Genomic DNA, 21692 nt, shown 5'->3' on the forward strand with positions numbered 1-21692 from the left:
CTAGCATCCTTAGTGACACCCATGGTCTCCGAGGTCAGGCGCTGACATATCGTCTTTTTGACTCTCTAGGAGCTGGAGTTTGTGCGCGTGGCTAAAAAGGGCCGTCTCCGCGAGGCCGTGGAGGCCAAGAGAAACCTGAGGAAGGAGATCGAGCGGCTCCGAGTGGACTGGGAGAGGAGGATGAAGGACGCCGAGGAGTCCTGTGGACGTCTGAAGAGGGAGCTGGAGAGAGAGAGGCAGATGAGAGTCTGCGACAAAGGCTGCGAGGCGGAATGTCTGCGTGTCAAATACTCAGATCAGGTGAGATCATCGATACACAGACGTTGGATGTTGAGTTGGTTTGAAATGAATCTTCGATAAACCCATGAAACAAAAAGGGCTAAAGAATAAATAATTGAATTGAATTTTTAGCAGCGATATGGAATGTTGTTTGTTTCTGACGTTTGTTTCTGACTCCCCCTACTGTTGGAACGGTGTAATTGCGTCATGATGAAATCAGCGAGGTCTCCCCTAACTATACTTTTTTGTTTGACGTACAGCCGTCATTATGAGTGACAAGAAGTAATTACACCAAGATCAGATAACTAAAGAAAAATATATTTTAGTCTTCAAACAAATGTGTTTTTTCTAATTTCAGTTAGGTTAGGTTAGGTATAACTTTATTGATCCATGAAATAGTTTTTTTTCCAATTAGCCACAGTAAATAAAGCAATTTTTCATAAATAATAAATCAAAATAAAATAAGAACATCATAAATATATTCAAGTATATACAGTAGTAATAACAAAAATTAAACTAAAATAATAAATAAATACAAAAATACAATACAATTTAAAAATAAGATACAAAAATAAATTGTCGGTTATACGATTTTCTGCATGATCAGTTATTTATTGAGTTATTTCTCAGCCCTCAACAAACATGTAGAGAGTTTTACTGCAGACATTAAAACAAAATGATTATTGCCTCGTGCGTCTGTAACATCAATATCTGTGGAAGGATTTCCGATTGTTTGTGGTCAACGTTGATCTAAAGAGTGTGTTTCCGGCGCAGATCGAGGAGCTGCAGGTGCAGCTGCAGCGAGCCGAGGCCGACCGTGAGACGCTGAGGACGGAGCTCCAGCAGGAGCGAGAGGCTCGACAGAGCGTGGAGAGCGTGGTCAGAGACCTGCAGAGCGAGCTGAGCCAACAGGCCGGCGACGGCGGCGCGCCCGCCGAGCCCCTCGACTCGGACAGCCAAACCCGCCTAAGACTGGACACAAAGAGCACAGACTTCTTCTTCCTCTGAGCGAAACTGTCGGAAAACGATCCCGTGAATCGACGATAGAGGAAGAACTGGAAAGTAGCATGAGATCCGGGGCATGAGGCGCGAAGACGGACATCACACATCTCTCCTGACGCCATCCAAGTTCTTATTTTGGTATAAGCTATTCGAAGGTGTGCGACGACAGCAACATTACTTGAATACGAATGGAAGACGAGGAAACGTGTCGGTGCCACACAAGTATTGGTACACTCACAGGTGTCGCTGCAGACCACTGGAAACAAGACACACCTGTTTACCACTATTTACCTGTAATATCAGCTTGCTTTGTAGACCTGTGTAGACCCTCTGAAGATACTCTGCTTGCTCAGCACTCCATAGGCCAGAAGAAACACCCATATTCAGACATGTACGCATGTATACCAGCTTGTCTACCTTTTGTATTTTTGAGTAAACCTGAAGTATTGGAGGGTTGAGCGGGCCGCACCGAGGTCCGCCAGATCATTTATGAACTTTGGAATATTATGTTGTACTCGCCACCGAACCGTGAGCGAGATCCAACGACTGCTCTCACATTTGTGCTGATGAACCTCTGGTCTTGGGCAAAAGTTTCGGGGACTTCAAATTGAAAAGGATGAGTCGTGGGTTCTCCGACCCTCACTGGAGGGACCTCCTCAGATCCCAAGTCTTGCACAGACATGTCACACTCATGATCCTGAGGGGCCACGTTTAAACTCCCAACATAATTAGATGTTTACCTGACACAATGGCATCATTTCAGTTTTTGAGTTAGTCGGTTAAAAACGCTCCTAGCACTGGCACAAGTCCCATCATGCACTGCAACAGCACTAAGGCGTGTCGACGTAAACCTGATGAAGCAGTTTTTAGATATTTATTCAATGTTCACGGCTTGCTTGAGAAAGTCGATCATACATCCTTTTTTTGTAACGCACTTTCACGCAGCTTCTATTTTCTAATCCTGCCTTTTTCTCAGCTAATGTGATTGAAGTGTCCCAGACAAACGTTTGTGGAGCTGTCAATCAAACTCAAGGCAGATCAATGATGACCAATAGAATTTAATCAAATCATAGTTTTTATTTATTTTTTCCTTACAGGAACAATTCAGGAAAGACTGAACCATGAACCCTAAACTTTTGTCCAAGACTGAACTTTTTGCCCTTATAATGGAAAGAAAATGCGGTACTTAATGTTTTTCTTCCGAGTACTGCAAAGTAATTTATATTCTATAATAATTTGCTGCCTATCAACACAAAGCATTCATTTTTAGATACTGGTTTTAAGGCTCTTAGGTAAAAAATTGCTGTTTATATGAACAACATTTCTACATATATACGAAAATATGGATATATTTTTTTACTTAAAAAAAATGAATTGCACTTTTTAAAGAACAGAACTTTGCATTGTGCATCGTAGTCCCTGTTACAGCTTTCAAAAAAAAAAAAAAAAGAAATAAAGAAAAATTCTAACTCCCTCTGTATCTTCTGATGTAAATACCATATTGTAAATAAGATATTTGTGGCTATGTTTGCTTGTTCCAGTTAATTATGATGTTATGTTTTGCTCTTACTTGAAACCAAAAAGATTTGGATGATTTAAATTGTGTTCGTCAACTGCAGGGCATTGAGCAGAATGGATGAATGTGAGGACTTAAACCATTCGAGTGTGGATCTGACCGATTATTGAAAACAACTTAAAACAGATTATTATTTTTCATTTGGTGTATTATTTTCTTGTTCAATTGAGATCTTTATGAATTGCTAAATAGACAATATATGAAATCACAGACCAAAAAACTGAACATGAAGCTCTGCATGTTAAGAGCTTGATTTGAAACTGGCTGCTCTTTTGATTTTTAGACAAGAAAAGTGAATTATTTTCACGATTCCCTCAGTATTTGTTGGGTACAGTGTTATAGCAAAATATCAATCTTTGTTAGATAATGCTGTTTTTGGAAGTTAGGGTTTCACTTCGCCTCTTGTTTCAATGTTTTCTTTTTCCTTCGGAGAACTTGTATAATATCCATTAAAAATTTAAATCAATCACTCATGACTCGCTTTGATTTGTGTTGCTTCAGAAAGTGTATTTGTACAGAATATTTACTTGTACTGTTGAGACCAGTAACGTTGAAGTCAGTGACAAAATGACAGTTTTACAAGAAAACTGAACAGCTCTAAATCAGGAAAGAAGTGTTAAAGTGTATATATCCTTTTTATATCTCACTTTTACATAACGTCGTTATAACTGAGTCAACGAAAATGATAGAAGCTCGATATTACCATCTAGTGGTCACTGTAGGAAGTACATATGAACTCTTTTCTGATTGATTGATTTGAGATATCAGAATGATACACTTTTATTGTCACGGTCGTAAACACAACATAGGATTGATTTGTGCAGTCGGTACAAAATAAAATCATTAAAGCGATTCTTTGCAATTGTACGTCGAGCGACGCCAGTGGACTAAAGTGGTAGTGTTTAGCCCGACGGGAGACCACATTTCCCATGAGCACTCGCTAAACTTGCAATGTACCCGTTTGCAGCAGTTGGACGAATTGTCTGAAAGAAGGATGGATACCGATGAGGTAATGAACCAGATTGTGGATAATGAAATATGATATGTGTTATGACGGCTTTGCAAATAACATAACTTTAACTTTGTTTTTGTACCGTAATCCCAGAAAGAACCAGAATTTTAAAGTTGATCCTGGAAGAAACTGGCAGCCAGTGAAGAGATTTGAGGATTGGAGAAATGTGAGTCCTTCTACTAGAGCGGGTCAGAATTTCTTGCTGCAGAGTTTCTTGTTTAGACACCAAAATAAACTGTTACAATAGTCCAGACAAGAAGACACAAACACATGGATTATAAGATCCAGATCATGCTGTGACAACATTTTCCTAAGTTTAGAGTATTTTCCTCATTTAAAAGAAACAGTTTATGGTGAGTTTTTCTGCAGTGTTGAACTAGAGACATGTCTCAACACCCAGGTTTCTCAGGCTCAGTTTGACAGACTCGCCTAAGTCACCCAAGTACTTACTCAACCCTGGATTCTTATAATCAGGAGCAATAACCAGAGTTAAATACAATTGAAAGTTTAAGATAAGGCTTAGCTAACAACACTCTTAGCTGTAGTCATCCTGAGGTGACGTTTACCAACTAGTACGACTTTCTAACTTTGTGTTGCTTAAAGGTTGGAATCAAAACTATTGTCCTGATAAACAGTAATCTTCATACCTATGTTTATGATGTGAATTCATCTCACGCCTGGGTCGCAAAAAAAGATGGTTTTCATTAGCAATCCGAGCCGTTGGTGGGACATAGATCAGCTGCTGGTTATTCTTGGGTAAAGGTTGTTTTGTCTTCCCACTTAGAGAGGATTTGTTCGTCTCATCGTCTCTCTTTAGCATCTCAACTCGTCTATGAAGCGAAATAAGGTGTAAAACATGTATCGTGATATTTAGAACAATAGCTTAAAACCTTTCCTAATGAGGAGAAACATTAGCATCTTCAGCCCCACACTCCCCTCCCTCAGAGGCTTACTGGTTGCGTGAAAATCCCTCCATTATAGCTGAAGCCTCACTCCAGGATTAGAGCTCGAGGAAGAATTAGCAGCGAGGACAGGTTGCAAACTTGCTATCGGCCTCTCTGACGTAAACAAAAGGAAGACGACCGGACAACTGGAATGAGGACAATGAGAGCAACAAAGAATCAGACTGTGATGCCGTGTAGGACCTGACCAAGGTTCCCCCGGAGGACCCGAGTTCTTGGAAGATCCAGCTTCATGTGGTGGGACTCGCGGCGGAGCTTCAGATGCAGGGTTCAGGGATGAGCATCGGTCCAGCGATGGCGCCTCAGTCCCCCGGGGGCAGCCCACCTATGGCTACTCTGTCCCTGAAGAAGACCACGTTCCAGTCCTTGACTTCGGTGTCTTCGGAACCATGCGGACAACTGCAACCCAACGCCTCTTCTTCCCCTCAAGTCAAAACCTCCTGCAACTCCCTGCACTCGCCCACCCAGTCCATCATGAGCTCGCCCAAGCTCTGGCAGAAGGCGTCCATCTCCAGGCTGGCCGAGGAGTTCTTCTGGATCGGGGGCAGCGTGGTCGCTCAGCCCCGCTGGCGGCTCGGTCAGATAGGTAAGACAGAAAACCACATTTATGAAGTACAAGTGGACTTAAAAGTGAGTGTGTGAAGGACCTGAGCCGTGACAGGTACGAGTAGATAACAAGCATATGGGCCGCAGACAATCCCAGGATTAGCCTGCACTGATGGGCCAGAACGAGTCACATGAGCTACAGATTACAAACATACGGGGCTCGATAATGAAAACAAAGTAGGCAGATTATTAGCGATAGGTGCTTTTATCAAAAGCGACAAATTCTTCTGCCAACCCGAGCTCCTCGTCAGCCACTTAAATCTCTCCATGACGCAGCCTGTAATCTCATAAACAGTCAACAACAGTTGTAGTGAAGAGGTCGTCAAGCTGGTCCAAGGATTCACTCACTTCCTCCTTCAAATGTGACGCTCGGTTTTAAAACAAGATGAGGATCATCGTTCCAAGATTGCAGCGAAATTCAGATCCACACATAATATATATATTAGCTGCAAATAATCATGTGTAGGAACAAATAAGACTTTAGGAATCCAGTTAGTGTGTTCAAGGTGAAGGAATTGGATCATTGTGGATCGGTACGATACATTAATGGTACTAACCGGACCAAAGAGACAAGAAAAGTGAATTATTTTCACGATTCCCTCAATATTTGTTGGGTACAGTGTTATAGCGAAATATCAATCTTTGTTAGATAATGCTGTTTTTGGAAGTTAGGGTTTCACTTCGCCTCTTGTTTCAATGTTTTCTTTGTCCTTCGGAGAACTTGTATACTATCCATTGAAATTGAAATCAATCACAGAGCAACATTTTTCTGTCCCTCATAAATACATTTAACATGTACTTTCATTTCAAGCACAGTTTAAAATTCAGCCACCTGAGGCAAATTTAACAATAATAATAATAATAATAATAAATAAAATATCTTCCACCTTTAAGATAGAGATATGTATGAACAACATCAACGTTCAAAACATTTAAACTGTAACGGTATCTGCAAAATAAGTTAAAATACAGGTGTTGTTTTCAACGTTCACAAGTTTGAATCAGAAACTTTTATTGCCAGTTTTGTAAACACAACATAGGAATTTGTTTGTGGCGTCAGTACAGAATAAAATAATTAAATAAGATAACACACAATATATCAAGTTTTATCTTTAAACGTGACAATTTGTTTTGCACTGGTAACGACATTTTCTGATTCAGTTGTTATTTATTCAAGTGAATAGATTCCGCACCATCGCTCATAATCCAGCATAAAAAAACGACCTCCTTTCACAAAGATCTTTCACAAAGACAAATTTTAACAGGGACCCTCTGAATAAATTCTAAGAAGGGACTCCAACATTAGGATGGAAGCATCATAACTATATCAAAGCAAAAGGTTATCACGTATTTATCTCAGACCCTATAGAACTCACTTACAAAAGAAAGAAACTCAAAGTGGAACTTCCTCGTCATGTGGTCAGTCTTGATGACTCGGTGCTCTCCTTGCAGTGGAAAGATGTATGTACACGATGCAGACGGGCACTCAGATGAGCAAACTCAAGGGGAAGAAGAAAGGTCTTGTGCGATTTTACTACCTGGACGAGCACAAGTCGTGCGTACGATGGAGGCCGTCCAGGAAGCACGACAAGGCTAAGAGTGAGTCTGTTGATCATGTTCGTACCTGTGTTTGATTTTTAGTGCAAGATTGTGTTTCGTTGTCACATCAAGTGTCAGCTAGGAAATGCTCGATCGTCTCTTCCAGTAACTATAGACTCCATCCATGAGGTCTGTGAAGGCAAGAGGTCGGAGATGTTCCGCAGGTACGCGGACAACCGCTTCGACCCGAACTGCTGCTTCAGCATCTACTTTGGGGAGCGAGTCAAGTCCCTGGATCTGGTCACCACTAACGCAGAGGAGGCCAGAACGTGGATCACCGGCCTCAAGTACCTGATGGCTGGCATCAGTGATGAAGATAGCCTCGCCCGAAGACAACGCACGCGAGATCAATATCCTTTCGCACGTATCACGATGAAGACAGAAACCACACGTTCAAGGTTGTGCTTCCCTTAACTGCAGTCACGTGGCTACAGCAGACGTTCTCGGAGGCGGATAAGAACGGAGATGGAACCCTGAGCATCGGAGAAGTTCATCAGCTGCTTCACAAACTCAACGTGAACTTACCCAAACAGAAGGTCCGGGAGATGTTCCAAGTAAGACGTGACAGTTGTTAGGAGCTCATCTTCAATCCAGCTTAAAAGATTGAGTGTCAAGTTTGCCATAACACGATCTGGAGTTTATAATCCATGCGTTTGTATATTCTCGTTTAGACTATTGTCACAGTTTATTTTAATGTCTAAACAAGAAGGATGTGTCTCGCCTGCAGTTAATACAAAACTCTGCAGTGAGAATTCTGACCCGCTCTAGTAGAAGAACTCACATTTCCACGATCCTTAAATCTCTTCACTACCTGCCAGTTTCTTTCACGATCAATTTAAAAATCCTAGTTCTTACTTTCAGATCTATTCATGAACAGACTCCTCCTTACATCAGTGATCTGATCCAGCCTTACACCCCAGCTCGGGCTCTGAGGTCTGTGGATCAGAATCTACTGATGGTTCTGAACAAGCTTCCGGACCAGAGGAGAGAAATCCTTCCAGACTGTTTCTCCTAAGCTTTGGAACGATCTTCCTCTCACTCTGTGTTTGATGGAGCTAATGACTCCTTCGGTACAAAAACAAAGTTAAAGTTGTTATTATTATTATTTGTTATTTACAAAGCCGTCATAACGCATATCATATTTCATTCTTCAAGAAGCAGCTTAAGACATTTTTATTTGTGCAGGCTTTTACCTGATTTTCTGGGACTCCTGTGTTTGTCTTATGTTTCTTGGCCTTTTAGAGTTTTAAAATGTGTAGGTATTTTTAGCCTTTGATTGTTCAAGCGCTTTGAGACCCTGGTCTAAAAAGGTGCTTTACAAATAACTATTACTTACTTACTAACAATAGTCATAGAAGTGAAAGTAGCTCAGGCAGAAAGAGAAGAAGCAGAGTCAAGAGTGGAAGAAGAATGTTGATGAAGAAAGTTAGAGGATGAGATGAAAGGATGAGAGGAAGACAACCAATGACATTCATCTAGGAGGTAAATAAGGACATAATGGGACAGGTATGTCCAGGAAGAGGAACCTGGTTCAGATCTAGGAGGCTGACCCGCTGTGGAAACAGTATTTATAGAAGTAGTACGAGCAAGAAGATAACTTGTGCAGTTGTATACGCATTTTTATCATACAGAAATGTTCGATATTAGTGGGAGGAGTTATAGGGATAGCAGTAGCTATTGCACAGTACCAATGAATTAAAGTAATACTTCTACTGGTCCAAGGAGGAGTCGTACTGTAGTGTTGGTATATAAGTATATATAAAACGACTAATGACAGACCTGGTTGACCTAAATGTCAGGAATTAACAACCAAAAACATTATTCATGGTAAATAGATGTAAAAGTACATAGTTCAAATTGTTTATCAAAGACACAGTCGTAGGTTGTTGCCTACAAATAATCAGTTTGTTCTCCAGAAGTGGAAGTGACATGTGTCGATCAAGACAGAAACCATGAGATATTTTCTCTGCAGTAAAAAACAGTATTGAAGGAGATCCTCACAGTTCATGGTGACATGTATCTATACTGGCTATTTGTCAGCAACACGACCATATGTCAGGACAGATGGCTTCATGTTGCATTCGCTGTCTCCTGCTCCTACTGTGGATGTTGATGTTGGCTGTTGTCAGAGTCACTGTGCAGAAACGATTTGCTTTGGCTGGTGACACACTCCTGAACTCGCTCTCAGGAGGCAGACACCGACGAGAACCAGGGTTCTTTGGGCTTTGAGGAGTTCTGCTCCTTCTATAAGATGATTTCCACGCGGAGAGATCTCTACCTGATAATGATCTCCTACAGCAACCAGAAGGAAGTCATGGACATCAATGATCTCACTCGCTTCCTGGAGAACGAACAGAAGGTAAATGTTTAACGCCTTTTAAATCAGATGATGTGTTGAGATGTTCTTCAAATCGGTGTCAGGAAGCTGAATAGAGGCCAACCTTTGTTGAATTATACAAAAGTATATATTGCTTCAATTATGCTTTACTTATCCCATAATAACTTCCTCTGTTCAGGTGAGAAAGCGGGACGAATGGAAGTTTGATTGACACGAAACCGTACAATTACCTCCAACTGGCCGCTTAAAAGGAAGAAAAGGATTTTTTCTTATGACAATATAAAAAAGATGTTCACTATAAATGAAAAACCTCTAAAGCCTAATAAAAGGTTGAATAATGCATCACAACTGGAGGCAGCTCATGATCAGAATGATTAGTCATGAGTATTCTTCATGACAGTGACAAGTTAGACCAGTTCAAAATAAAAATCATTTTAATCAGCTGCAAGGTCTGTGATGCTTGAATTCAAATTCCGAGCTAAGAGTGACAAGGCTACGTCTTTTATATAAAACAACAAGAAGGTTAGTTCACCCAAAACTTCACTCATTTTCTACTCACCCTCAGGTCCACTAAGGGTTGGCATTATTTTCAGAGTAAACTGTCTCTTTTTAGACTTATAGGCAAAAAGTCAATTTTAATGTAGGTCTGGAGCCCAGTTTTCTTCATCTTCATCATCAAGACAATCTTAAAAACATCCAAATACCTCCATGGTGTTTTAAATGATTCGACTCTTTGGTCATTTACATGATGTCTTAAGACACCATCGTGAACACGGATTAGACCCTCACTTTCTTGACAGATGATGTCACTTTCTCTGTCATCGTTGTTGATATTTGAAGTTCCTTCCTAGTGAAGCTGCTCTCTACGGTTACGACATGACATGTCTTCGACAGATGCGAGGTGTTCCCAGAGAGCATGTGATCGACATCGTGGCCAAGTTCGAACCGTGTCCCGAGAACCTGCAGCGGATGGTTCTGGGAATAGACGGTAAGAACCTCAAGACGCACCCCTCAAATGAAGCTGGAGAGTAAAACCTAAAACCTTTTGTCAGGGTTCACCAACTACATGAGGAGTCCGGGCGGGGACATCTTCAACCCGGACCACCACCAGGTGACCCAGGACATGACACAGCCTTTAGGGAACTACTTTATCGCCACGTCTCACAACACCTACCTGACCGGGGACCAGCTGCTGTCCCAGTCCAGGGTGGAGATGTACGCCTACGTGCTGCAGGCCGGCTGCCGCTGTGTGGAGGGTACGGCATGACCTTGAAGAGTAAACTTGCTTTCACTTTGAAACTAAACACATCGTTCTATTCTATCTGCTGCAGTGGACTGCTGGGATGGTCCAGATGGCGAGCCCATCATCCACCACGGCTACACTTTGACGTCAAAGATCCTCTTCAAAGATGTGATCGAGACGATCAACAAATATGCCTTCTCGAAATCACAGTGAGAGCTCCTGCAGTCCCAGTCCAGATGAAATGCCGAGCCTGATCGTTGTGACTCCTGCAGGTACCCGGTGATTTTGTCCATAGAGAACCACTGCACTGTGCCTCAGCAGAAGAAGATGGCCGAGTACCTTCAGGACGTCCTGCAGGACAAGCTGGACCTTTCCGGCGTGAACGTCCTGGAATGCAAGAAGCTGCCGTCCCCGGAGATTTTGAAAGGAAAGATCTTAGTCAAGGTGAAAACAAAGATGAGGCACATATATATATATATATATATATACTGTATATATATATATATATTTATATATATTATTATTACATTTTAATTGTATAATATAATATTTTTTTAATTACCTACAGGGTAAAAAATTGCCGGCAAACCTTGAACCAGAAGCAGAGGAAGGAGACGTGTCCGATGAAGACACAGGAGATGAAGAAGAAGAAGATGACGATGATGATGACGAGGATGAAGGCGGTGGAGTGGTTAGATATTCATATTGACACACATTGACTATAAGGAGTCCATATTGATACCGTCTTGTAACCAGGATGGGAACAGCAGAGCGTCAGCTCCAAAGAAGAAGAGAAGATTTGGCAGATCCATTATCAGAAGCTTCAAACGAAAGGTCATTGATGAATCATTTATTTTTAAGAGATGTGTATATATTGACAACGACGTGTCATATTTCAGAGGAGAAAGCAAGTGAGAGTAAAAAGCAAGAGCATCTCTGATGGGGAATCGGACTACAGCAGCAGCAAAGAAAGGACACAGATTGTCTATCACCCAAAGTAAGTAAGGCTAAATTCAGGCTAATTTATAATAGGTGGATGATGATAAATAAATTAAACATCTTTAATCTTTTTTTCTACAACAGGAAGAGGAAAACGATGAGACTCTCCAGAGCTTTATCGGATCTGGTCAAATACACAAAATCTGTGCGCGTGCACGACATAGAAACTCAAGGTAGGATCATTTTTTTGGATGTGACGCAGAGACTCTTGGTGATAATATTTCCCTCACAGCCTTTAATAGCAGTTGGCAAGTATCGTCCCTCAATGAAACTGTGATGAACCAGATCTTGCTGCTGAAACCGGGCCAGTTGGTCCGCTTCAACCAGCGCCAACTTCTCAGAGTCTACCCGTCCAACTACAGGGTGGACTCCAGCAACTTCAACCCGCAGCCATACTGGAATGCTGGCTGCCATATGGGTGAGATTATCACTGGAGTCACAACATGGTTTTCTTACACACACTCTTCAAACAAGTCCCTTTAAAATGTCTTTCTAGTTGCAATGAACTATCAAACAGAGGGGAGGATGCTTGAACTCAACCGAGCCAAGTTTGCCATCAATGGAAACTGTGGATATATTCTGAAGCCAAAGATCATGCGCAAAGGTGTGTGTTTGTCTGTGTGTGTGCAAGAAAGTAAGGTAATTATTAATATTTGTAAAGCATCTTTCGCAGACCAGGGTCACAAGGCGCTCAAACAACAAATCAATACACAGTTAAAATACATTCTTTAAAAGGTCAAGATCCATTAAACACAGAGGGAGAGGAAGATCGTTTCAAAGCTTAGGAGCAACAGCCTGGGAGGATTTTATCCTCTGATCCGGAAGCGTGTTCAGGAACCATCAGTACATTCTGATCCACAGACCTGAGCTGAGCTGGGATGGATCAGATTACTGATGTTAAAACCAGAAAGTTAAAACCTGAATTAAAAAAAAAATCCTGAAAGAAACTGGCAGCCAATGTAGAGTTTGAAAGATCGGGTAAATGCAAGTTCTCCTACTAGAGCAGGACAGAATTTTTGCTACAGAGTTTTGCGTTCATCAAGTCAATCGAGCCATCATTTTATTTGTGTCTGTACAGGTATCTTTAACCCCAACGCGGAGGATCCTCTGCCAGGACACCGTAAGACCCAGTTAGTCTTAAAAATCATCAGTGGACAGCAGCTTCCTAAACCCAAAGATTCAATGTTCGGGGACAGAGGAGAGGTGGGAATCCAACATAATGAGTAACATCTACCTTTGAAATTTTACTTTATCATTTTGCCTCCAGATTATTGATCCATTCGTGGAGGTGGAGATAATCGGTCTACCTGTCGACTGTTCGAAGGAGCAGACAAGGGTGGTGGACGACAACGGTGCGTCTGGAAAATCATGTTCAGTACTTTTTCTTTTCTTTACATTTGCACTGCATACAGGATTCAATCCTATGTGGGAAGAGACGCTTGTGTTCAACATTCAAATGCCTCAGCTGGCACTGGTGCGCTTCCAGATCTGGGATCACGACCCAATCGGGAGAGATTTCATCGGACAAAGGACAGTAGCCTTTGCTAGCCTGATGCCAGGTACATGATCATTTTAATACCTTGAATGTCGAATTCCTTCCAATTAAAAGCATTTAAACGGGCCTGTTTTAGAGCAGAAATTACTATGATCATGGACAATTGTCTGATGATAAACACGATATGAATTGATTCAGCGTATTAAAATTAATTTGCTCATATATTTTTTTCATAAAAAAGTATTTCGCCATTTCGGCAGGTTATCGGCACGTCTACCTGGAAGGGATGACGGAGTCGTCCATTTTTGTACACGTCTCCATCCATCAAATGACAGGAAAGGTAACTTTCTACTTTCCATCATGGATTTTAAACAGAAAGGTCTAACACGTCACTTTCTCCAAGTTAAAGCCAACAAACGCGGTGCAAGTTGCACGTAAGCACATCCAAAAGGCAGCCCAGAAGCACATCAAGGGTCAGCCCAGACAGTCATCTCTGGACTTCTCTGTGCAGTCCTCTGAAGACGGACGCAGCGTCTATTTCCGCAAGGATATGGACAATTTGTCCCTGGATAGCAAAACTGATGAGTTGCCTTTTCCGGTGGGACCGGCGGTCAAGGCCGCCGTGCACAAAGGAGCGCTGAGTGAACCGGTGAGACGAGCATTTAGGGTAAAGATCCATGAACCACCTGAGACCAGGAGATGGATGGACAACCTTTCCACAGAGTCCGACAGGTCTGCTCGCCTAGTGAAGCAGTTTAGCTTCGATGACGAGACCTCGTGTCCCTACAGTCCCGTTCATAAGAGCCAAAATATTATCCAAGAAGAGCTTGATAGCACCATCCCGGAGAGTGCTGAGGATTGCACTGCGCAGACACAGCCCGAAACACAAGCAGTTGAGATCGATGCCAACACACAAGCAGCAGAACAGGCGCAAACACAAACTGAACCAGAAGTCAAAACTCTTGAAAGCGTCTCATTAACCCCACCTTTATCTCCAGCCAGACTTAGAAGAACTCTTGGGACCCCTGCAACACGCCCACCCTCCACTCTTCTGCGTCAAGCACGCTCACAAAGTTGTCCTCGAAGACAGAACACCTCTTCCATGACGCCCGTGTTGAACCACGGGTCTCTTCATAGTTGGCGAGCGCCGCAAGGCGAAAGCTACGGAAACAATATCCAACCGATCCCCAACGGTCTGTGCCTGTCCGACAGCATGTCCAGCAGCGGCGGCAGTAGCACCGACAGTCTGGAGTTTGGACCCCCTGGTGTGTCGGAGCAGCGTGAGGGAACTTTACAGAGGGAGATGAAGATTCTCTTCGACCACAAAATGAGGGAGATTCGCTGCAAATCCCCACTTTTTATAGATGGTAAGAGTTGATGCTTAACCTAAATTTTAATATGTCACTCAAAACTTCAACATTGAAATGTGCAAACATAAGTTTACCAACGACAATACTGACAGAAGATAAATGATTGAGCATGGACCAAAAAACGAGATAGAGAATATATTGTGTATTTTATTTATTAATTCATCAGCTCCGCAAGGATCATCTGAATTTGAAATACACAGTTCAAATAATGTCAAACATTTCAAATCTAAATTTCTTATTTTGCAGATGAAGCTGATTAGATGTTATGGACACCAAGAGGATCCTGGGAAAGTGGTTCAAGACATTTGGAGCGACCTCAAGAGACTTGGACTCTAGAATTCCAGAAGCTATTGAAACACAATTGAAGTAGTAGTAGCTCAAAAGTAGCACCGCCCACAGCAAGGACTGATATCACAGAATACAACAATTAGGGTCTTCTAGATAGAATCCATGTAGATGTTTTGAATTAAGGCATTTTATTTATGCTTTAATGTTTACAGTCAGACAGTTGCATCCATCTGGTGCTCCATATTTTGACATTGCCAATTGTACACAACAGCAGTAGAAATTTAGCAAATCTTAAAGGTTGTTAGTCGCCTCGTTCTGTTTGTGTTAGATCATTCAAGGCTTTTTTTGTACAATTTGCACTTTTTACTATAACAACAGTCAATGTATGTGAGGAATTTCTTAAATGTATATTTCAAATGTTATTTTGTAAGTGATCATTGTTAATCCTCAACTATAGGTTTCAATTGTTAAGACTACAGCTTTATTAAACATAACATCTGAAATGAGATCAAGTAAGTCAGTTTCTAAAGTGATCTTAGACCTTTTCTTTGTCCTTATCCGCAACATCTTGAGGGACGTCTGCACTCTTGGTCCTGAAGCGCAGGCTGAGCTCTTCAGTCAGGACTTTGCATTGGGATTTCTGTGTCAAAAATAGATTCATTTTAGGTGAAAAGAGATACGACCAGAGAGTTGAACTTACCCTCTGGCCGGCTGCACTGGTGCGACTCTTGGTCCAGAGCTCGAGGACGGCGACGAGAGTTCCCAGACCCAAACCGAGCGAGAGAATCACAAACACTCCTTTCAGGCCGTGCGGTCGTACAGCCGTGGACCTGGCCTTGTCGACGATGCAGCTGCTGGCCCACCATTTGCTGCGCAGGTACGCCAGTTCTCCAGCCTCGCTCAGTTGCAGAATAGCCACACTCAGGTTCTTTATCATTGGGGAGCCTTGAGAAGATGGATCGTTATTAAGCCTTCTAAAATAACACCATCACCTCTTTAGCCTTACCCAGAGCAGTGGCAACGCTGTACCCCCTCATGCCGACCACCTCATGTGCCCTCACGAGCTCACAGTAGCGAGCTACTGCCAAATCCAGAGAAACAGACTCTCCAATGAATGCGTAGTTGCCTTCTCTGGCACGTCGGACTCCTTCATCCATCGTCGCAACGAAGCTCTTACTTCTCTCCATGTGCTCATAGATTCTCCGGTACACAGGATTGTTGGAGTTCTGGTTGAATATAAAGGGAAAATATGGGTTGATCAAATTCCTTTTTGTGCGTTTGCAGAAGGATTTTTTTCCTTACATGCAAATAATTGTCTGATCATGTTTTTTAGAATCAGCAAAGTCCCTCAGCCTCATAGCAATACACCCCTGCAGGATTTCCACCACCTTTTTACTATAGGGCTATTATTGTTGCTAAAGCTTTGTAAATGCGTAAAAGTATTTGCAAACATAGACATGGATCTGTACAGGGATCCACAAATCCGTAACTAAGATTTACAGACATGTAACTTGATTTGTAAATGTGAAATTCATGACAATTATACCCAAATCTGAAGTCACAAGTCAAGCATACCCAAACTTCGCACAACTTCCAAAAAAAAAGAAAAACCTGTTTTTTTTATGCATGTGACTTCTGCAACTGTCCTGCCACAGTTCATGATCCCTGAATGTGTAACAGGATTTATACAAATGCCTCAGCTGTCATGACATCATCCCGCCAGTAGCATGGTTTGTCAGGGCCTCATTCTTGTCCGTGTCAACTCTATTCAAAACACGAAGGCATATCCGCCCCCTACTGATGGGACGGTGTCATCGCAGCTGATGTATTTGTTTACAAATCCTATTACACATTTGCGGATCGTGAACCGTGGCAGGACTCTTGCAAAAGTCACGTGCGAAAAAAAGCAGGTTTTTCAGTTTTTTTGAAACTTGTGTGAAATTTGTGATGCTTGACTTGTGACTTGAGATCAGTAAGTAAGTAAGTAAATTATATTTGTAAAGCGCTTTTCCAGACCAGGGTCCAAAAGCGCTTAAACAATCAAAACAAAACTCAATAAAATATATACTTAAAAGATCAAGATAACACCAAGAAAATCACAGGAGTCTCAGAAAATCAGGTAAAAGCCTGAACAAATAAAAAGATGTTTCTTGAAGGAGTCAGTAGATCATCAAACACAGAGGGAGAGGAAGATCGTTCCAAAGCTTAGGAGCAACAGTCTGGAAGGATTTCTCTCCTCTGGTCCAGAAGTGTGTTCAGGAACCATCAGTAGATTCTGATCCACAGACCTCAGAGCCCGAGCTGGGGTGTAAGGCTGGATCAGATCACTGATGTAAGGAGGAGCCTGACCATGAATAGTTCTGAAAGTAAGAACCCGAATTTTAAAATTGATCCTGAAAGAAACTGGCAGCTAGTGAAGATATTTAAGGATCAGAGAAATGTGAGTTCTTCTACTTGAGCGGGTAAGAATTCTCGCTGCAGAGTTTTGTATTAACTGCAGGCGAGACAGATCCTTCTTGTTAAGACATGAAAACAAACTGTTGCAATAGTCCAGACAAGAAGACACAAACGCATGTATTACAAACTCCAGATCATGCTGTGACAACATTTACCATGTTCAGAGATTTTTCTCAGTTGAAGAAACATTTTCTGGTCAGTTTTCTGCAGTGTTGAACTAGAGACATGTCTTTGTCAAATACAACACCCAGGTTAGCAAACAATTGACTAAGCTGTTCAGCTTCTGGGGCTCAGTTGGATCAAAAGAGCAGTAGAGCTGGATGTCATCAGCAAAAATGTGGTGAGAAAAATCTGGAAATCTCTGAATGATTTTACCCAGAGGAATCAAGTACACCAAAAACAATGAAGGACCCAGAACAGAACCTTGAGGGACTCCACACAACAGATTTGCTGATTTAGAGGTCATTTGATTGGCAGTTACACTGAAACTGCGCCTAGAAAAGTAAGAAGAGAACCACTTTAACACAGACCCATCACCCGTCACTTCATCCCTCAGTCTTCTCAGCAGGATCTGGTGATCAACTGTGTCAAAAGCTGACGACAGATCCAAGAACCAGAACACTGTATTGACCCGAATCAGCTGACATCATGATGTGTCACTGGACACTTTCAGTAAGGCTGTCTTTGTAGAGTGATGTTTGCCGAAGCCAGACTGAAACTTCTCATGGATGTCGCTCTGATCCAGGAACAAAGACACCTGCTCAGACACCACCTTCTCCAAGATCTTGGACAAGAAAGGGAGCTTAGAAATAGGCCTGAAATTACTGAGGTCAGTCGGGTCTAAGCATGTTTTTTTGGGCAAAGGATCCACAATGGCATGTTTAAATTCATTGGGAAAAACCCCTGTGGAAAGTAAGTAAGTAAGTAAGTAATATTTATTTATATAGCGCTTTTCGAGGGAGAGGTTCACCATATTGGTAACCCAGGGCCTAATTACATCAAATACTTTGATAAAGAGCCTACAAGGAAGGACGTCGGACAAGCAAGAAGAGGGTTTCATAGTTATTTGTGTCATACATTCAGTGCATACTTGTTCTGAGTTACACATTTACGAATTGAGTTACACATCCGTAAATTGAGTTACGCATTTTTGGATCACTGTACAGATCCACGTATATATTTGCAAATCCTTTCACGCATTTACGAAGCTTTAGCAACAATAATAGCCCCATACTTTTCCCACTAGGGCTTGTTCACACATAGACCAAGTTGGTCTTATCAGCAGATTTTGGCCTTTAGTCAAATAAAATAGGTTGTTTCCCAAAAATGTGTCTAACAAACCTTGAAGAATGCCAGCGTCGACGAGCCAGTCAGACAGCCGTACTCGATCATGTCTTGATTAGCCAAGTCCTCGAACCCTTTCACCAACAGTTGCGAGGACTCAGAGCTCTTAGTGGATCTCAGATTGGAGAAATAACAAGCCAAGAGGAAGATGGTGAACAACCACCAGCTGCAGCAGACAAGGCGTCCTGACAGAGCTCTAGGGTGAGGGCCGGCACCTGACGAAGAGTTGGACAATGAAATTTAAATTCCATTAATCTTTTTCTAAGTCTCACCTTGAAGAGCCAGTGCTCCAGCGGTGTACCACAAACTGTGGAGGAGGCTGAATTTGTTCGGTTCACTCTCTGGCCGACTCCACTCACACGGGCTGAGTCTTCATGAGAAGATGCGAGAAGTGTTAAAAAAAAGCACTCAACATTATTCAAACAATATCCTCGTTAAAAACCTGGCGACGAGAAAGATGCAAACGGCTGTTCCCAGGTACGCTGCGAGTATGCCGACCCAGGTCTCCGCCGTGAAGGGGGTCAGGAAGTCAAACATGCTTTGTTGTTCCGATATATCCCGCCTCATCAGGACGCTGATTCCTGTCTGCATGAACGGTTTGGTCATTCCCACCACTGTCTCTCGAGCTGCAGTGAGAGTCAGGGGAGCGATGGCCAGGTCAGCCTCCTGTGGAGAATAGAAATGTATCAATACTACCAAGCATTCAAAGACTCACTGATAAAATAAAAGTGTAACGTCTTATCTCAGAATCAGGGTTTATATACATGTTCTTGAATAATATTTACAAGTTCTGGATATTACAAAGTCACTTTTGTTAACAAAAACCTGCAGGTGACAAGGATTCCAACGAGCTCTAGTCCTATGATGTCAGCAGTCTGACCAGTGTGGTGAAGCTTTTAAACTCACTGTGTGAGTTCTATCTCAGCGATCTAATGTTTACCAGTGTGATGGACTGCTCACCCCTCTCATGACTTCACCGATCATTCCGTTCCAGCGGCCGCTCTCATCTCTCCTGCCGTACAGACCGTCTTTCACCAGGTGGACCTTGTACCTGAAGCCCAACTTTTTGGCTATTTCGGACAGCAGGTCCATGCAAAAGCCTTCCAGTTGTGATCCCTTGGGGGCGGTGTAGGGCTCTTGCTAAGGGGACCGGATCAAATCATGTGTATCAGAGTTTAAAAGTCTTTCCAAACAGGTGGATATATTGGAGGCGATCTACCTTTATTGTCGTTATTCTCAGGTCATGTTGGGCTGGAAGAGAAACCACACATATTAAAGCTCATCTCAAGAGTTCTAAGTTAGTCAGGCTTTTCTCTATTAGACAGAAACTACTGCAGTTTGTAAATATGAGGCAGTAATAATTGAGTCAGGGGTTCCGGTTCTGAAGAATCATACTGAGGTGGGAATGTTGTCTGGTGTCAGCACCTGCTGTTGTATTGTTACATACATACTTAAAACTCTTCACTGGCTTCCAGTTTCTTTCAGGATCAACTTTAAAATTCTGGTTCTTACTTTCAGATCTATTCATGGTCAGGCTCCTCCTTACATCACTGATCTGATCCAGCCTTACACCCCAGCTCGGGCTCTGAGGTCTGTGGATCAGAATCTACTTATGGTTCCTCGCACACGGCTCAGGACCAGAGGAGAGAAATCTTTTCAGGCTGTTGCTCCTAAGCTTTGGAACGATCTTCCTCTCTCTTTGCGCTTGATGGAGTCTACTGACTCCTTCAAGAAACATCTTAAGACGTTTCTATTTGTTCAGGCTTTTCCTTGATTTTCTGGAACTCCTGTGTTGTTATCAGTATTATCTTGATCTTTAAAGTATATACTTTTTTGAGTATTGTTTTGATTGTTAAAGTGCTTTGTGACCCTGGTCTGGAAAAGCGCTATATAAATAAATATTACTTACTTACATGTATTTAGCTTAGATTGAGTGGTGGCATACTTTTTATTCTACTCGTTTACTTGACAAAACAAAATAGGAAGCACAATAGAACATAGAAAGGCATAAAAGAAAGACACACGTTGGAAGGATTTCACTTTGACAAGTACAGTTGACGGATGAGGTCGCCCGGGGTACATTGTTGAATAACTGGAGATCCTCCACTCTCCCTGACTACAAGAGCATGCTGATCCAGAGTCAATGTCACCATGATATGGGAGGCGATTCAAGGAAGTTTCCCAAGTGGATGCATTTAGGATCTCCACAGGATAATCCTGACACCCGCTGGATCCCCCTTTACAAGTTCTTTAGGTTCCTGTGGGTTCTTGGCCCCTTTAGCCTGGTGTTTGCTGTGGGTGTGTAATGTGTCAATTGTGAAGATGTCAGTCAGCTTCCTTCTCTGTTGTCCTTTAAAGAGTTGGACAGGATGTTGGACTGGGCTGATGGATCCCACTGACAGATTGAACATAAATGTCGCTTGTGTGGAAAAAATCCTACAGAATCCAGCAGCGAGCAAATGAAGGATTTGGCAGAGATTAAAAAAAAAGAAAACTGTAACATGGTTTAAATTCTAATGACAATGTTCCCTTCACGTACATTTTTTCTCAGGCGTCTACGCCAATGATGGAAACATTGATACATGGCATTATGGTCAAATCTTTCTTCTATATTGTCGGCATATGTTGTGACAAAGAGAAATCTCTACAACAGAAACGTTACTCAGGAGCATAGAAACCATTTCCATACCTGCTGTGCAAAGTCCAAGTTCGAAGAAGAACCCGATGGTAAGCACAAAGAAAATGGGTAAAATCCAGGATCTCTTCATTTTGCCTCTTTTCAAGAAAGAGAAAAGAAAAGTCAGGAAAAATTTGAAAATGTATTTTAAAGAAAGTAAGCATAAAAGCAATTTCCTTGACCTTTAAAATCGTTAAACATTAAGTAAGTAAGTAAGTAATTTTTATTTGTACAGCACTTTTCCAGACCAGGGTCACAAAGCGCTTAAACAATCAAAACAATATTCAATAAAGTATATAGTTAACAAAAACATACCTGTAAAGGACTCTAGGAGACGTTGGCATCAAACTGTAGATGTTTGAATGTCTGTCATAAACTTTCCTCTTATGAGAAGCTTCTGGACACATTGGTCACATGACCAGTGAGGTTTCAGTGGGAGGCGTCA

General features: G+C 42.0%; 3 protein-coding genes across 3 annotated transcripts in view; 2 read left to right on the plus strand and 1 right to left on the minus strand.

Moving 5' to 3' along the window:
- The window catches only part of skib (SKI proto-oncogene b), a 33338-nt gene extending 30012 nt beyond the window's left edge, over window positions 1-3326 (plus strand). The window contains exons 6-7 of the mRNA XM_087800002.1: window positions 70-300; window positions 1054-3326. Coding sequence (XP_087656128.1) covers window positions 70-300; window positions 1054-1287 — 465 coding nt within the window. The 3' untranslated portion in view covers window positions 1288-3326. The remainder of the gene's footprint in view (window positions 1-69; window positions 301-1053) is intronic.
- Window positions 3327-5092: 1766 nt separating this feature from the next.
- plch2b (phospholipase C, eta 2b) lies at window positions 5093-14489 on the plus strand. Its single transcript, XM_087801070.1, is given in 20 exon segments — window positions 5093-5417; window positions 6890-7036; window positions 7143-7445; window positions 7448-7590; window positions 9225-9395; window positions 10269-10362; window positions 10427-10630; window positions 10706-10826; window positions 10890-11061; window positions 11186-11308; window positions 11374-11451; window positions 11517-11614; window positions 11701-11789; window positions 11849-12034; window positions 12113-12220; window positions 12695-12819; window positions 12884-12968; window positions 13029-13175; window positions 13372-13451; window positions 13515-14489. Coding segments are annotated over 20 exon segments (3774 nt in total).
- A 535-nt stretch (window positions 14490-15024) lies between these two features.
- grik6 (glutamate receptor, ionotropic, kainate 6) lies at window positions 15025-21338 on the minus strand. Its single transcript, XM_087801072.1, has 9 exons — window positions 21260-21338; window positions 19790-19821; window positions 19531-19710; window positions 19013-19236; window positions 18843-18940; window positions 18568-18785; window positions 15776-15995; window positions 15470-15714; window positions 15025-15409 (listed from the first exon to the last, which is right to left on the minus strand). The coding sequence occupies exons 1-9, from the start codon at window positions 21336-21338 to the stop codon at window positions 15305-15307; spliced, it is 1401 nt and encodes a 466-aa protein (XP_087657198.1). The 3' UTR covers window positions 15025-15304.
- Window positions 21339-21692: the final 354 nt, after the last annotated feature.

Source organism: Callionymus lyra, chromosome 10, assembly GCF_982586985.1.
Source record: "Callionymus lyra chromosome 10, fCalLyr1.hap1.1, whole genome shotgun sequence".
NCBI classification, from domain to species: Eukaryota; Metazoa; Chordata; class Actinopteri; order Syngnathiformes; family Callionymidae; genus Callionymus; species Callionymus lyra.

Excerpts from the sequence above, each read along its gene's own strand:
- grik6 (XM_087801072.1), bottom strand. The coding sequence starts at position 21,338 with ATGAAGAGATCCTGGATTTTACCCATTTTCTTTGTGCTTACCATCGGG. Across the intron at positions 19,237-19,530 it reads TCGGTGAAGTCATGAGAGGG|GAGGCTGACCTGGCCATCGC; the intron begins GTGAGCAGTCCA and ends TATTCTCCACAG. Across the intron at positions 18,786-18,842 it reads TGGAGCACTGGCTCTTCAAG|GTGCCGGCCCTCACCCTAGA; the intron begins GTGAGACTTAGA and ends ACTCTTCGTCAG.